The 18626-nt window shown below is 35.9% G+C and overlaps 2 protein-coding genes across 6 annotated transcripts in view; one reads left to right on the top strand and one right to left on the bottom strand.

Moving 5' to 3' along the window:
- Positions 1-5738, top strand: part of LOC125678143 (calcium uptake protein 3, mitochondrial-like) — a 63891-nt gene extending 58153 nt beyond the window's left edge. For all 4 annotated transcript variants that reach the window (XM_048916333.2, XM_048916332.2, XM_048916335.2 and 1 more), the window contains one exon: positions 4906-5738. In XM_048916333.2, the coding sequence (XP_048772290.1) occupies positions 4906-4983 (78 nt within the window). In that variant the 3' untranslated portion in view covers positions 4984-5738. The remainder of the gene's footprint in view (positions 1-4905) is intronic.
- A 133-nt stretch (positions 5739-5871) lies between these two features.
- On the bottom strand, positions 5872-14584 carry LOC125678145 (CUB and peptidase domain-containing protein 2-like). 2 transcript variants are annotated; one of them, XM_048916341.2, is made up of 6 exons: positions 14475-14584; positions 13827-14040; positions 13106-13196; positions 11727-11907; positions 7332-7465; positions 5872-6320 (listed from the first exon to the last, which is right to left on the bottom strand). In XM_048916341.2, the coding sequence occupies exons 1-6, from the start codon at positions 14518-14520 to the stop codon at positions 6168-6170; spliced, it is 819 nt and encodes a 272-aa protein (XP_048772298.2). In that variant the 5' UTR covers positions 14521-14584; the 3' UTR covers positions 5872-6167. The 2 variants fall into 2 exon arrangements, with proteins under 2 accessions (XP_048772298.2, XP_048772299.2); XM_048916342.2 differs by having other exon boundaries at positions 6185-6320; positions 7265-7465.
- Positions 14585-18626: the final 4042 nt, after the last annotated feature.

Below are 18626 nucleotides of genomic sequence, written 5' to 3'. Positions count from 1 at the left end.
ACCTACAGTCACCATATCATGCATATGGACTACCCATGGGATGAATATGTTCCCTATCGATTTTGGGGTCAAAAGTCAAAGGTCACGCACACTGGACATCAAAGTAGCAATGTGGTTTCCATTTAAATTCTTTAACGGCTTTTTTCATTGCATGGAGATGCTGTGTTCCTAGATAATCCATTTCTCCCTACAAACGAGAATACCCAAGGTTTGTCATGCCATTTGTTTTTTACACTCAGAAAAGAGGTAGTTTATACCTATTACCAACACCCTTTGGGAGATTGCGGTAAGCGGGGGGGTATTCTTAGTGAGCATTGCTCACAGTACCTCTTGTTGTGATTGATTTTAGGAATCGGTAATCTGTACTCAATAGCAGAGGGGTAGGGATGGTGTTTATCCTCGAGGGAAGTCGAGCCTCTGTTTGGGGATAGGGTGTTCCAACATTAATCCACCCAGTATTGAAAGTAATAAATATATAGTTTGTTATGTTTCAGGGATATAAAAGAGGTTTCATCTTTTGTGATTCCTTGTAAATTGGTGGGGTTGTTTTCTTGTCTTGATCGCAAAATTCAATACAAATAATGCATTCTTCTGTTACTGGAAATACAACCCCGAGAAGTATGTAATGGTTCAGCACTGGTCATGAAGCTTCTTAACTGAAGTTGAGTAACGATGTGTATACAATTGTTGCTTGGTGATTTACCATAATTTTCAGAAACAGGATTAATGTTGAATATAAGACAAAAGGCTTATTTTATCCATTTTCTGAGAAAAATATTTAAAATTGGTTGATTTGGCAGATAGGACGAAGACTTTCCCAGCTATTTCTAATGCTATTATGAGGTCAATAGGGTATGGGTATCGTACAAAAGCATTGATACAGGCCATTCATTATGAAGATACGATAAATGAAATTACCACTTTGTCAATCAAACTTTAAGCATTGTGCATTCCCAAAATTGGTTGGTTTTTAAGTATTGGCTGTTTTCAGCAAGCCTAGTGAAAATGATTGAAAGTAATTAATATACAGTTTGTTATGTTTCATTTGTTTTAAATAACTTGTATGTGACATATTGATATTAATTATCTCATTTATTTAAGAAAAATATCTAAAATAATAAAGAGTACCAGTCTGAGATCGTTTCTGAAAATTTGTTTTTTATATCAGAATTATCTTTCTTTCCCCTTACTTTCATCTAATATCTTGCTTCTTTATGAACCATTTAGATGGTCTTAAAAAAAGGGTTACCTCCCCTCTTCAGGTTCATTTTTTTTTTTAAATATAGGCCTTAGATAGGTCAATTCAGTATATTGAATGAGGCTAGCGAAAAAATATATACCATATTAACAAAAATGATGGTAGTTTCCTTGTATCACATGAAGATCATTCATTGTGCACCGTAACAAAATCATATTATGAATTGATTTATTTTGTTGACATAGAAATGTATATATACCCTTGAATTCTGTGCTTTAAATATTTCTCATTTCTCTGTGAATTTCTTAATTTTATAGCATTTAGCCGTGAGTAACAACCATGTTTGATAATTTTGCATTGTTTAATTTTAATTTTGATGTACGCTTTTCCTGATCATTGATATCCTTTTGTTGATCACTACTGGAATTTTTTCCTAACATGGTGTGGAGACTTCACATGAATCAGAGAATGACAATTGCCAGTCATTTGAGACTAAATCAGGATTTGTTGTTTCACCCAGTGAAGTACCTTGGCCAAACATGACTCACTGTTAACTTCCTTTGTGTGGATTTTTTCATCCCTAACATGTACAGAGATATCCTTAACATGTACAGAGATATCCCTAACATGTACATGTACAGAGATATTCCCTAACATGTACAGAGATATCCCTAACATGTATAGAGATATTCCCTAACATGTACAGAGATATCCCTAACATGTACAGAGATATCCCTAACATGTACAGAGATATTCCCTAACATGTACAGAGATATCCTTAACATGTACAGAGATATTCCCTAACATGTACAGAGATATCCCTAACATGTACAGAGATATCCCTAACATGTACAGAGATATTCCCTAACATGTACAGAGATATCCCTAACATATACAGAGATATTCCCTAACATGTACATGTACAGATATCCCTACCAATAACAAACATATCATAGAGATCCCTACCAATAAAAAGAAATATATAACATTGACAGATATATCCTTGACATGTACAGATATATATCTACCTATAACAAAGATTTATTCCTAACATTTTGAGATTTCCTTATCAGTAGCAGACATTCCTACCAATAAGTTAGCAGAGATATTTATAACATTTACATAGGTACTCCAAACTTCTTTAGAGATATCCCTACCATTAACAGAGATACCCCTACCATTAGCAGAGATATCCCTACCATTAACAGAGATACCCCTACCATTAGCAGAGATATCCCTACCATTAACAGAGATACCCCTACCATTAGCAGAGATATCCCTACCATTAACAGAGATACCCCTACCATTAGCAGAGATATCCCTACTAGGAATGGGACGATTCAGGGTTAGCTCGATTCGGTTCGGTTTCGATTCAGAACAGCACGGTTCGGTTATTTTCAATTCGGTTCATGTTAAGTCCAATTTATCCAGCGACAGCACAAAAATTAACAATTTTAATGAGTAGCATATTTGATTTTATTTTATTCAAGTTATATAACTATATGTCATCATTTGTAAACATCATATCTAATTATAATGGCATTTTATAACTTTGATAGAAAAAAGAAAACATTGACAGTGTATTAAAATTTGTTATGTTAATGTGCTGCATAAGTTTTGGATTATTAAACAAATCTATAGTGAATCTAAAATGTACATGTATATGATATTGTTTTAATTGATATGTAAAAATTCAACAATTCTATGAATTGAGAGTCTTTGAAAATATATCCTTTATTGATTTACTTCCCTCATATTAACTGTGAAATCTGTGTCATTACCTACGATGTGGATTTCACTTCACCACTGACAGAAATGCTATATGTCATGTAAAGATAAACTGCAATGATCTTACGGACCATATTCTGTTGGTATCTGAGTGGTGAAAATGCTAACTGTCAACACAGTAGTGATTTAAATCTCTCCTGCATAAAAAAAAACACATGTTCTTCACATCACTCGGACGCCATATTTGTTGTTTTGGTGTATGTAAAATCTAAACCGAACTGAACCGGAATTTGTAATCGGTGCATCAAATCGAATGGTATGAATCGCGGTGCACCGAAATTTTCGGTGCACTGCACAGCCCTAATCCCTACCATTAACAGATATCTTATCAATGACATCCTACCATTGACAGATATATCCCTACCATTAACAGAGATATCCCTTCAGAGGTATTCCTACCAATGACTGATATCCCTAATATTAACAAAGATATTCCTACCATTAGCAGAGATATTCCTACCATGACATATATCTCTACCAATAATAAGAGATATCCTTAACATGTACAGATATCCCTAACATTAAGAGAGATATCCTTACCAATAACAGATATCCCTACCAATAACAGAGATATCCCTCTACCAATAACAGATATCCCTACCAATAACATAGATATCCCTCTACCAATAACAGAGATATCCCTCTACCAATAACAGAGATCTCCCTACCAATAACAGAGATACCCCTACCAATAACAGATATCCCTCTACCAATAACAGAGATATCCCTCTACCAATAACAGAGATTTCCCTCTACCAATAACAGAGATCTCCCTACCAATAACAGATATCACTACCAATAACAGAGGTACCACTCTACCAATAACAGAGATACCCCTACCAATAACAGATATTTCTACCAATAACAGAGATATCCCTCTACCAATAACAGAGATATCCCTACCAATAACAGATATCCTTACCAATAACAGAGATATCCCTCTACCAATAACAGAGATATCCCTCTACCAATAACAGATCTCCCTACCAATAACAGATATCCCTACCAATAACATAAATACCCCTACCAATAACAGAGATATCCCTCTACCAATAACATAGATACCCCTACCAATAACATACTCCTACCAATAACAGAGATATCCCTACCAATAACAGAGATATATCTACCAATAACAGAGATATCCCTACCAATAACAGAGATATCCCTACCAATAACATAGATATCCCTCTACCAATAACAGAGATATCCCTCTACCAATAACAGAGATACCCTACCAATAACATAGATATACCTCTACCAATAACAGAGATATCCCTCTACCAATAACAGAGATATCCCTACTAATAACAGAGATATCCCTCTACCAATAACAGAGATATCCCTCTACCAATAACAGATATCCCTACCAATAACATAGATATCCCTACCAATAACAGATATCCCTCTACCAATATCATAGATATCCCTACCAATAACAGATATCCCTACCAATAACAGAGATATTAAACAATGACGTTTACCTCTGTGTAAGATGAAGTTGGTATCTTAACTGAAAAACAAATTATGTGAAATGTATACCTATGCTTTTCGTCAATACTGTATTTATTTTCTTTATTGGTCATTTATTTACTCTCTTCTTTAAATTAAGAACTTTGTAAACTTGTTGTATAAATGTAGAATTTTTCCAAATTCATATGCAAGTATATCTTCTTCTATTCTTTTTTATAAAAAACAGATATTTTAACTTTTAGAAAAATAATTTTAATATTATGAAAAAAGAACACCCTACATGTTTCCAAAATCTTAATTTAAAGTTACCTATCATATGCCATTTAAGAAATGAAGAGAGATGATATATATGCTTGATAAGTACTTTTATACAAAAGTAAACATAAAGAATCATGTTATATAGAAAGTCAGCGTTACTTTTCAATTTTAATTTTTTTCCCTTTCAGTCACAGTTGATGCACACTCAGGACAAATGGACGGCATTTAAATCCTGTGTAAAGAACGAAATGAAGACGTATAATTAAGGGACAAGAGATCGACATCTTTTCAATGGTACATATATGTACAGCTGAAACTTGACTTACAGTGGGTCATTGCATTTCCTTCTTGTCATGCTAAAACCATTTCCAAATGTTGATTTTGCAAGTGTTATAAAGAAAAGTTGGCATCAAATCATACATATCAATTTTAGTGCATCAACTGAGATTTGAACATTGCCATTGATTCGAATATCTCAATTTGCGTAGCTTTTTGTAATTGGAATTTAAATCTAAGTTTGTCATGATGTTTGTTGGATGGATTTGAACATCCATGTCCATTTTAGCATCAATTCAGAATTTTTCAAGAACACTGGAAAAAGTTTTTTTGAAATCAATACATGTAAGTATATAAACAAGTTTGTTGTAGCTAAGTCTTGTGATATTAAGTAATTTGTTGTGCTTTAAAATCATGCAAATGGCAAACCCACTGCCTAGATCCTGTGATAACCTCTGAAATTTTTTGTTGGTAAGGGAAAATACGTGTTCAGTTCTTATTGTTTTATGTACTGAATATATGCTCTTTCTGTCTGTGTTATGGACACTGTGTTCCTCGTGTGTGTTATGGGAACATTATGTTCCTCTGTGCGTATGTTATAGACCCACTTTGCTACTGTATGTGTGTGTATGGACACTGAATCCCTTGCCAGTGTTTCGTTATTTCGATTGTGTACGTTGATACACTCAAATCTTGTCACTATTTTCCTCTATTTATTGTATTTAATAAATTCTTTTTACCAGTATTTTATATTTTATTTAAAATTTATTTTCATACAATGGGACTTCACAAGTTCATCTCTGTTTAAAAATACACAACAGTGAAACAAATGGAGAATTTTGCTCTCTATGGTCGAGTAAAGTTTGACAATTGAAAACTTTCTTAAGTGCAGTTTTTTAATAATGTAAATGCTACAATTTCCTTTACGAAAAAATCACTCAATTCTCCAGGAGAGTCTTATTCTTAATGATCTCAGGATATGAATGCATCTTCCACAAAAAATGAGAATGAAAAACAATACAGAAAAGAATAGAATATATCCTGACCACAAAATCGAGCCACCTGGATATAAAATGAATTTGCAGAAAATAATTAGATATTGCTTAGGTACATCAAATGTTCATATTTGAAGTTTAAAAAAATGTCTGTATTCACATCATCGGAGATTCATGCATTACTTGGTGATGTCGTGGATCCAGGATAAGGTCTCGGAGATCTTGGTAAAGACTGAGGGATGGAACCCACAGTCCACATCACCCCAGGATGATACCCCAGCCACCACGTACTGTGACCGGTCCAGACATACTAGGGGACCGCCACTGTCACCCTGAAGAGTGTAATTAAAAGCAAAGGTCACACACCCTGATTATCTAAGGTCATAAATCCCTGTCACACTAAAGATAATTATATCAAAGTCACACACCCCAATTACCGAAGGTCACAAATCCCTAAGAATCAACTTTTCATTAAGAATGTCTGTAGTATAATGAAAAACATGGGTTATCTACTATTCAGGGGCAACCATAAATAATGGTAAGTTTGATCGCTCAAGATAGTGAGCAGATATTTCTAAATAACCAGTCATTTCAATCATGACCTTTGACCTTGTGATCTGAAAACCAACAGGTGTCATCTACTCTTTAGGGGCACCAGTGTACGAAGTTTGATGTCTGTCAAGGAAATGGTTAAAATATCAAGTGAACTAAATTTTATTATGTCCAATATGACTCTTGACCTTGTGATCTCAAAAGCGATAGGGGTCATATACTCCTTAGGTAGAACCAGTGTAACAAGTTTGTTGTCTGTCAAAGTATTCTCGAGATATTGAGCGGACAATATCTTGTTTTGTCCAGTTTGACCTTGTGACCTGAAAATCAATAGGGGTCATGTGCTTTCTATGGGCAAACACTTTACAAAGTTTGCCGATTGTTGAGCAAAGGATTATTTTACATATTGAGCATACAAGACTTGGTTGACCGACGGACAGGAGCAAAACAATAGGCCTCCTCTTTCAAAGGGGAGCATAAAAATCAAAGTCAAGGTCACACACCCTATTTATCTAAGGTCACAAACCTCTGTCACGCTAAATATAATCATATCAAGGTCACACACCCTAATTACCGGAAAGATTGTAATCAAAATGGTCACATATGTCACACGAAATGTGATTAAAATCAAGGTCATTGACACATCACCCTAATGAATTGAAATCAAAAGTCGCACACCCATGTCGCCAAAGATGAAAATCAAGGTCACTAAAATGCTACGTACCCTAAAGATTCTTGTCATGCTATTGGTGGATCCAAGATAATTTCTACACCAGTGCCTTGGTACTTACAGAACACGGTGTGCTTCCGTAATCAAGGACGCACAAGCTGTCGTAGTACACGTAGTTCCCCCAGGTGGCGCTGCACAGGTTGGTTGCTAAGATTGTCGTTGTTGATTGCTGAAGGGTATCCGAGTGTTCTACATCTGTGAGTGGTGAAAATATTAGATATTCGGATGTATAACCAACGCTCTGTTCGTTCATAAATTGCGACAATTACGGATCTAGAGTGGGGTTGCACTCCCTCCCCTTGTCTGGACGGGTTTTTTTAAAACAAAAGCGATCATTTTTGACATTTTGGGGTCTTCAGTCCCTCTTGGTACAAACTTGGCTCCCCCCCACCCCCCCCCCCCCCCCCCCCCCCCTCCTTCTAAAAATTTCTGGATCTGCCCCTGCGCGAGAATTTCTATCAAAGATCTTTCAATAATGCGAATCGTGACTAATATATTTTAATTCTACTAGCAATGTATATATTTACACGACTTTTAAATTGGTCCATCAACAAAATTCAGGGCTACCCTGCTCTTAAAATATCTTCCCACAGTTGGCTTTTTAACTTAAAATCTTGAAAACATGAATCCATGCACAGTGACACGGGACCCTGGTCTGTGAAATTCCAAAAGAACAACTCTTCGTTCTTCGCTAGCCAAGGGATTTCGGTCAGTATACGGACAGAAAGTCGCAGAACAAAAAGTCACAAAATCCGTAGGACAAAGTCACAATGATGATTTTTGATTAGATAGGATAAAAAGGCACAGGACAAAACGTCACTGGACAAAAAGCTCACGAAAGCTGTTGTTTTCTTACAGTGGATGGGAGGTAGAAGGGAATACATGTCATCATTCTTATTGGTGTTTGTTATGCCACATTTAGCACTTTCAGTTCATTATTAGATGTTCATTATTAGATAATAAGAAAGGAAAAATCATTAACTTGTTTATATAGCAATAATTATATGACAGTTCACTTACTTCTTGTTTTGACAATAATCTGGAGTGAAAAGAAGCCAACCATAATTCTGCCATCAAATTTTGTTTTGACAATCATTAATATGTAGTATACTAAACCAAATGATCATCAAGCTTATTTTTATTTAATCTCATTTTAAAAATCAAAACAATATTTTACAATAAATATGATAAAAGGAATAACAATTTTATGATTATTATCAAAATCTCATAGAAAATATAAATTTTGCATATATATTTTCCTTAAACTTTACAAAAAGAACAGATATGTTTTAAAATATATATAAAAAATCAATACTTTTTATTTTCTTAAAAACTGTGACTTTTTGTCCATGGTCATTTTGTCCGTGACTTTTTGTCCTGTGACGTTCTGCCCTACATTCTTTCGGTCCACTGCGCTCCCCGACGAAACCCCTTGGCTAGCGCACAGGGTTTTGACACAATCTGAGCAAACTGGTATATAGAGTCAGTATATACTACATATATACACCACTTTGCTCAGATTATGTCAAAACCCTGTGGGCTAGGGGAGCTGAAGCTCTATTTCAGGATAAGCAACAGGGAGTGATATAAACATCATTTTTCGTGTGTAATTTAAATGTTTGGTTCAACCGGAGTTCAGTCCCAGAACAGTAAATGTTTGGTTCAACCGGAGTTCAGTCCCAGAACAGTAAATGTTTGGTTCAACCGGAGTTCAGTCCCAGAACAGTAAATGTTTGGCCTAATTAGAAATCAGTCAAAGAAACCGTCCACCAATGAACGTTTCCATTGGCTGGTTCGCTTATTAAGGAGGTACTCTACATCGTCATACTGGTTGACTTCCTTTTAAAACATGAATGGAAATATAAATATCAGCAATATTTGTCTATTCATTAAAAAAATTATCTAGAGTAGCTTAATATGTTCCGAGTAGCACGTCGACTGCTGAACTGCAGATCGCGTGTTCAAGTCCAGCAGGGATTTTAATTTTTTATTTTCTGATCGGTTTCTACTAAAACTGCATTTTTTGACTAAATAAAGTAAATCTGAAAATTTTCAATTTCAAAATATTGTAAATATTCTCCACTTTTCATTCATATCAAATTTCTCTGGTGTAATACAACTTCTTTTTTTCAGTGTAACTTCTCTAAGCTGCTCTAGATACAAATCAAGCTTTTCATGTTGCCGACGTATATGCATTTAATACATCGCGAACACAATCATAAAATCACTTAAAGCCGCTAATTGCTACAAACTCTTTTCCAGAATTATGAAAATGTATGCAATTATAAGTACAGTGTAAATTGAAATTGGATTTCCTGTATGGAATGTAATTTATTCCCATAAGATGTAATGCAGGTAACACAGATAACATCCTGTATATTTGGGACGGTATATACAAGCTAGCAGGGTTTCCTCGGGCTCAGGGCTTCACACCTGCTTAGCTCCGCCCCTCATTCATTCATTCTTTATTTTCCCCCTGTGGAGATATTGCAATATAAGTTAATATACAATTACATTTACGTGAATATTACATTTTGAATATATATATATATATATATATATATATATATATAATTCAATAAAAAAGCAGGAAAATATACAGTTCCAAAATATATTTAAATCACTAGCGCTTTCTGGATTTTAATTTAATGGTTAAAATCCAGAAAGCACTAATGATTTAAATATATTTTGGAACTGTACAGTTCCAAAATATATTTAAATCACTAGCGCTGGCCTTTAAGTCCAAAAACAGGTAGGGGTTGTATAAAATTATATATTAGGGAGGTGTAATACATTAGCGGAAAAAAAAGAACTGCATTATTTAATATATGAAAAAATAATTTAAAAAATAACAATGAACAAATTTCATTTTTTGTAATACTGTTAACAAATGTATTCGTTACAACATTTCATAATCTATTAATGTTAACGTCGAATAACGTCAATTTCAGCACACTCAAAAGACACTGGTATTCGAACTTGAATTAACAATGTTAATAACGCGTATGACCACCATTTACATTCACACATGCTTGACAACGGCGCCTCATTGATGTCACTAAAGTGTTCAGAAATGCTTGAGGAATGTTGTTCCAGATGTTGGTTTAAGCCTGGCCAAAATCAGCCAATGTCGCTGGCTGATTTGGTAAACGGCGTAGACGTCGTTGCATTTCATCCCAGACGTGCTCGATCGGCGATAAATCGGGGGAAACAGCTGGCCAAGGCAAGACATCGACATGTTGTTGAACAAAAAAGTCCCTAACTACACGTGCAACATGTGGCCTTGTGTTGTCTTACTGCAGAGTGATGTGATTTTGCTGTCTCTGTATGAAGGGTATCACATGGCGCTGAATAATTTCGTCTCGATATCGTTCGCCGGTGAGATTCCATAGACAATTTGTAGAGGGGTCCTTCCATGTGCTGTTATTCCACCCCACACTATAACGCTACCTCCACCAAATTGCCGATGTTGCACAACGCAAGCGTCTTGGTACCGCTCCCCAACGCGACGATACACTTTACAATGACCGTCACTGCTATCCAAATGAAATCTGGATTCATCAGTGAACAGGATATTGGCCCAGTCCTGTATTCTGAATCGCAGATGTCGTCTGCACCACGCTAGTCTAGCGATACGATGACGTTGAAGAAGTATTGGGCGCACCGCTGGACGTCTTGGTCTGATATTGTGCTCGCACAGACGATTATGCACAGTTCTTGGATTGATTGGTCGAAGTCCAGGAATGCTACGAGCAGTCAAACTTGTTGTCTGGAAACGATTTTTCAGGTGCACAAGTCTAATGTGGTTGTCCTGTCGACACGACGTCACACGAAGACGCCCAGAATGTGGTCGATCCCGAGTGTTACCAGATTGTTGGAAACGTCTCCATAATGACTGGATGGTGTTCTGATGAACTCCAAAGTCTCTTGCTACTATATTTTGTGCCATTCCAGCTTGAAGCATCCCAACAGCACGATTACGTTGGTTTTCGCTGAGTCGTGGCACGACAGAAGGGTAAATTTTGTCAAAACTAAAGTGCTTTCCTTAACGAATAGTGTCCAAACAAACCTTTTACACTTCTTACTCCAAACAGTATTGGCCAGTAAAACTCGTGCGTACGAACACTTCAATAAACAACATGTGTTCACTAACCATGAAAAAGTCCATGCATCTGAGTCGGGTACTATCCGATATGGTTAAAAAAACATCACCTTTATCGATTGTTTAGATTTTATAAATAATAAATATAGAAAAATTTATACTAAATTTTATAATGCATGGTTTCTTTTTTCCGCTAATATATATTTGACTTTTGAACACCATTGAAAATACAAGTCCAATATTTTTGTAGGAATTTTGTATTGTACTTGTGATAACCAAATTAAAGCAAAAATATGTGTATATCAACCCATTCCTTCAATTTTCGGTTTGTATCAAATGTCCTTAAACCATTACCCTGTGTTTTTCCCCACCCCAGTGTGAAGCAGGCTTGTCCTGTGAAATCGTGACATTTAGTGGGTAAAACAGCGGTTCGAACGTGGAGATTTTCCACTGCGGGTTGACTTAATTCCAAAAGTGCAGCGTCGTTAGGCAGGTAGAAGTTGAAATCAGAATGCTGGATGTTGTAGAACGGATTCTGGAAATCAAAGAGACGACATTAATTACTCACAGCTTTTCACCTTGACTCATTCAAACGATTGAAAAATCCTCCGAAGTTTGCTTATTCGTAACTTTATTGAGTATTTCTATTTATGCTGTAACCGAAAGAAAACTCGAGCGAAAGCCAACAATAAATCGGTTCCTGAACGAAAAATTTTCATTTCCGCCAAGGAAGTACATGCTACTACAACATCATTCAAAGAAAGTGGTTGTGAGATTACAAGATCTAACGGTTTCACGAAGCTGATCACATATATCAAATGTGGATTCTAAAAAAAAACCTCTATAGAACTATAGAAAAAAACGTACGACTTTTCAACACGACCATTCCCTTTGATGAATTAAAAGACCATAGACTTTTTGGCATGTACAGTTGCTTCTTCAACAAAAACTGGAAGAAGGAATATTCATATCTAGTGATCAGTCATTCAAAAAATTACTTTGTTAAACACCATTCTGATTATACACACAAATACTTTGAAGTTGATATTAAAAAGATGATGGAGTTAAATTCTTAATTGACAATATCTTCGTAGTCTTTTGTGAAAAGGTCTTCCAAAAATCTATTTGAATTTCCATGGGCAGGAATTGTGCTCCTTTGTTAACTGGCCTGTTTTATATTCTTATGGAATAGAATTTATTCAAAAGCTACTACATGAGAAGAAGAAAAAAATCTCTTGTCATGACCTTCAACTCGACATTTAGGTATGTCGACGACGTTTTAACAATAAGCATTTTCATTCATATGTCGATTCGATATATCCCAGTGAACTCGAAATAAGACACCAAAGAGTCTTCCACATCTGTTTCGTACTTATATATTTTATTGAACATATATATGTTAACGACAAACTAAAATCTCAACTCTGTGACAAATGATATGGCACCGGCTTCTTCATTGTCAACTTCCGATATTTATGTAGCAATATTCCAGTATAAAGCAGAATCAGTAAGCGCTGTGATATTTTTCATTGTTTCATTGTTCCTGGACCCCGTCCAACTAAACCCATAGGAGTTGACTCTGCGGCAAATAAACCCCATGGATTAATTCAGTTTCCCTTAATTAATTCGTGCCTCGGGGTGCATATTTGAAAACAAAAAGTCGACAGGGGTAAAGTTTCTTTAAAATAGAAAGACCCCGAGTACTATTATATACAGAAATAACCATCACTCACTTTATGTATGGATGTGATGTTCCGGATTTGTTCTGTTCCTTCATCTGTGGAAAGACTGTGTTCTCCCAGCGCCACCCGGAACGACCCAGCGCTAAAACAACATCGAAAAAAATTCTCTAGATATCTGGTTATCTCTTTTGGACGATTCAAATTCTTCTTTTAAATTTATGTGTTTTTTTTTAAACATGTATATGAAATGAATCTGCGTTGTTTGCTATCGCAAAAACAATTGTAACTACTCAGCTGATCAACAGAAATGACCAAACGTGGTTCCTGACTTAGATGGAGCTGACCACATTTTCCTATTAGTGCGAGTCACATGAATACAATGTACCTTTGTTTACTGAATCAAATGGAACACGAAAAATAAAATGTTTGATTTTACTCCCAAATTGGATAAATTCACCATCGATGTATTATATTATATGCAAAATATAAGGTTCACATTTTTTGTTATTTATTTCGCTCATCGTCATGAAAGAAGCGCCGCTCGAAGTGTCTAACTGGGCATCACAGCTTTTCAGATGAAAACATCAGGGGCAAGTTCAGTATTTGGGTTGGGGTGGGGAAGCATTTTAAAATTAGTATTCGTTCAACTTTTATTTCCTATATATGCATTTAACTTCAGTATATCTCTGAAATTCTGTTACACGTCGGAAGAATTTCAGTGCGTGGTCATTAAACCTTGCTAAATTCGCCCCCTAGGAATGGTGTCTGTTACCTCAGTCCGTCTAAACAGTGAGCGGCCGTAAGGACCCATTTTGTCGTCACTAGTACTCCGCCACAGAAGTGAAATCCCCCCTGAGTCTGCAGAGAGACCATGAACGGCCAGTAATGCGGTACAGAGGCGGATCCACCAATTATGCGATGTCTCGGAGGCGGGGTTGTAGACTGTCGGAGGGGGACAGGGTGGTGATTGTGTTTCCCTGACGACCCTGTCGAAACAAAACAACCACGATGTACATGTATTGCATGGCTTGCTGTAAAACGATTGGACATGCATGACAAGGGGCATATAGATCTATAAAAATACTTTGTGATACAAAGGAATGAGCGAAAATTACAATTTTTGTGAAATTTTACATTAAAACACGAACATGAAAACCCCAGCGGAATTCAATGATTAGTATGTACATGTATATATTTTCTGTCTCATGGCTCCATCTACTTTGCTAACATGCACAGTAACACTACAATTCAGGGAACATGTGACTGTTTTTTATCTACGAATTTACCCGTCTCTTGAGTAAGTCAGTCAGTATTACGATCTAAATTACCTTAACATTGTACAGTAAAAGACATTTTCTGCAACTACATTAGAGGAATTTTATAGAATATAAACTTCCTACGTGATGAATTGCGTACATACCTTTCAGGAGAATGGACAAAACAAACACGGGAAATAGGATCTTCATGGCGACCTTTCACTATCGGCCCGTCTCTCTGGTATCCAACTTAGTCAGTCTCGTCGAGATGGCTATGTAGTTAAGTGTTCTGCTTGTGTTTTCATTCCAGATAAGCCGTTTCGATTTGTAAAATATTCAACATTTACATGCTTTCTACTTTAATGAAAGAGGTGTTGACTTACCTGCATTACTTCATGCGATATAGAATTGGTTTCTATGATCATATCGATATTTAATCAAGTTCTACGAAGTTTATTGCAGTAGTAAATTTTGAGATGCTAATTGGCAAAAGTTTGATGACGATATCGTAATTACAAGGTTGGCGGCCTCATATCTCAAATATGGGACATCATTTGAAAAAGAGAGATAATTCCTTCTATTTAAAAAGCGTGATTTAAAAAACCCAAAAAACTCCGTGCCCCGTGGAGATCCGGGTTAGAATAGAACCTCAGTACCCCTTGCTTGTCGTAAGAGGCGACTAAATGGGGCGGTCCTTCGGACGAGACCGCAAAAACCAAACGACCCCCGTGTCACAGCAGGTGTGGCACAATAAAGATCGCTCCTTGCTCAAAGGTCATAAGGACCGAGCATAGGTAGAAATTTTGCAGCCCTTCACCGGTATGGAGCGCCAAATTAACATAAACTCAAATAATTGAAGATGTCTTCAACTATTTGAAGATATTATCAATTCATTTGATGCGCGCAACAATTTAATTAAAGATCTCTTCAAATAATTAATGATATCTTCAATTCTGAATTAATGCGCGCATTAATTGAATTGATGATATAATTAATTCTTCAGCTGAATTGATGCGCGCTTTAATTGAATTAGTGATCTCTTCAAATGAATTAATGATATCAACAATTGAATTGATGCGCGCTACAATTCTTGAAGAGAGCAATAATTGATATAATGCGCGCATTAAATAAATTGATGAGAGCAATAATTGAACTGATGCGCGCATTAATTCATTTGATGAAAGCAACAATTGATTTAATACACGCATTAATTCACTTATTGCTCTCTTCAATTGAATTAATGATATCTTTCATTCATTTGAAGAGAGCAATAACTCTTTTAGAGAGAGCAACTATATAATTTAAGATATCTTCAATTCAACATATCCACAATTGAATTAATGATCTCTTTAATTGAATTGTTGCTCTCTTTAAAAGAATTGATGCGCGCATTAATTCCTTATACAAAAGCATTGTAAATAAATTAAAGATATCTTCAATTGAATTAAAGAGATCATCAAATTATTTATACCGAGCTCTAAATTAATTATTGCGAGCAATATTTCTACTAAATTGATGCTCTCATCAATTGAATTGAAGAGAGTAATATAATTGAATTGAAGCGCGCATCAAATCTATTATTGCTCTCATTAATTCAATTGATGCGCGCATCAATTCAATGCGCAAATTCCGAGTTGCCCAATAGTTCTTTCCCTTTGTGAAACTCTTACGCACAGTGAGACGCAAAACAAACTATCGTCCACACGCTTTGGTTACATACAAGTGCTTATCGCTGCTTTCATATATTGCCTTAGGGCCGATTATCAGACATCATGCAACCATCCAAACTGCAGGGACACACAATATTAGTAAGTTTATTAGTATTTGATAATGAATTAGCTCAAACAAAAATCGATAATCACCATTTTTCTTCGATTAAAATATCACTCGTGCAGACGAAGAAATAAAAAAATAATATCATATTTAATTTAATGGCCTAATTTAATTCAAACAAATATTATTCTTGATATGGTCAGTTTAATGTATACCATCGGTTGATATAAATTTTTTTTTACACTTTCATTACTTTTATCCATATTTACATATAGCTAGTCTATAGTTATATATGTATATGTCTTGTACCCACCCAGGCGTTCAACAGAACACTGAACGTACCTCCATCACAGAAGAGCTGATATCTCGGAAGTTGCGTATTGAAGAGAGCAATAATTGAATTAATGCACGCATTAAATCAATTATTGCTCTCATTAATTCAATTGATGAGAGCAATAATTGATTTAATGCCCACATTAATTCAATTAAAGAGAACAATAATTAAATTGATGATATCTTCAAATAATTGAAGATATCTTTTATTTTCAATTATTTGAGTTTATGTTACTTTGGCGCTCCATTCACCAGCAGTGGTGATGTCTCCATACGAGTGTAATATTCTCGGGAGGGACGTTATATAAAGACCTTTCTCTATAATTTTAGTCAAAGAGAAAATTCAGTGTTTTTATCGATAGATAACTACATTGCAAGGTGATTGATTTATCACTGACAGTTATAAAACTTGAAGAAAAAAACAAACCAGAATTCAAATGTGTTTGCGCCAAAACATAAAATTATGTGACTTCGCTTTTAACCTTGACAGAAGGTAAATAAAAATTTCTTCCTATGTGAAAACTCTTGGAATATCCTTTGACCTGGCACTGATTATGAATAACCAGATTCGTACCCTTACCGAATCATTTTACAGGGGAGGATCTAGAGGGGGATACGAATTCAACACCCACCCACCCAAAAATGTACAAACTTGGGTTGTAACCCCCTTTTGTGGATTCGCCACTGTATTACCAGTGGCGGATTTAAGGGGGGGGGGCGCAGCCGGCGCGCCCCCCCTAAAATTTTCAAACTTAAGGTAAATTGTGGTATCTTGTTCAGAAAAATGTACTAAACAATAAAAGAAGCAATAATTTCTTCCACTCCCGGAGAAATAAATGACAAAATCTATGGATTTCTTGAATTACTTTATTGGGAGAACTTAATTTTTTCCAAAAACCCTTAAAATTTGCGTCATTTTATTAGTTTCACCTCATAAAAAATTATAGAAAATAGTACAGAAGACTAAATAGGAGATATATTTCAAGCCCTATAAAATCCTGGAGCTTCGCCCCCTGGACCCCCACCAGGGCTTCACCCCAGACCCCCTGCCTCATAAAGTGGCGCCCCCCATAACCACAATTCCTGGATCCGCCCCTGATTACCATCAGTTACATAACATATGACGAATAAGGCCATTGATCTATGGGTACGCGTAAGACCCTTGAGTTATTTTATTACCTCCCGGTTAGATTACAAAAATGCCTTATTGTTCCAAAACAACGTGTCACTTTGCTTGATCGAGCATTAAAATTTTTGGGCGAAGCTTTTCATAGATTTCAACGAAACGGGTTATACGTTTGTTCTCAGAGACCAATCACATTTAAAAGACGGCAAACTGTGGACACCCAGAGACCAATCACATTTAAAAGACGGCAAACTGTGGACACCCAGAGACCAATCACATTTAAAAAACGGCAAACTGTGGACACCCAGAGACCAATCACATTTAAAGAACGGTAAACTGTGGACACCCAGAGACCAATCACATTTAAAGGTCGGTAAAGTGTGGACACCCAGAGACCTATCACATTTAAAGGTCGGTAAAGTGTGAACATCCAGAGACCAATCACATTTAAAGGTCGGTAAAGTGTGAACATCCAGAGACCAATCACATTTAAAGGTCGGTAAAGTGTGGACACCCAGAGACCAATCACATTTAAAGGTCGGTAAAGTGTGAACATCCAGAGACCAATCACATTTAAAGGTCGGTAAAGTGTGAACATCCAGAGACCAATCACATTTAAAGGTCGGTAAAGTGTGAACATCCAGAAACCAATTACATTTAAAGGTCGGTAAAGAGTGAACATCCAGAGACCAATTACATTTAAAGAACGGCAAACTGTGGACATACTCACTTTTATTTACACCGACCTACCAGTGAGGAAATATGCATGCTTGATCAAGCGAGGTGACATGCTGTTATTGGAACGATAGTATGCACATGACAATACCGCCACTAGGATAACACAAAATAACGCCACTAGAATAACACAAAATAACACCACTAGGATAACACAAAATAACGCCACTAGAATAACACAAAATAACGCCACTAGAATAACACAAAATAACGTCACTAGAATAACACAAAATAACGCCATTAGGACAACACAAAATAACGCCACTAGAATAACACAAAATAACACCACTAGAATAACACAAAATAACGCCACTAGAATAACACAAAATAACGCCACTAGAATAACACA

This window comes from Ostrea edulis, chromosome 2 (genome assembly GCF_947568905.1).
Source record: "Ostrea edulis chromosome 2, xbOstEdul1.1, whole genome shotgun sequence".
In the NCBI taxonomy this organism is placed as follows: domain Eukaryota; kingdom Metazoa; phylum Mollusca; class Bivalvia; order Ostreida; family Ostreidae; genus Ostrea; species Ostrea edulis.
The sequence above is the reverse complement of the archived record's forward strand: the minus strand, read 5'-3'. Positions and strand labels throughout refer to the sequence as shown.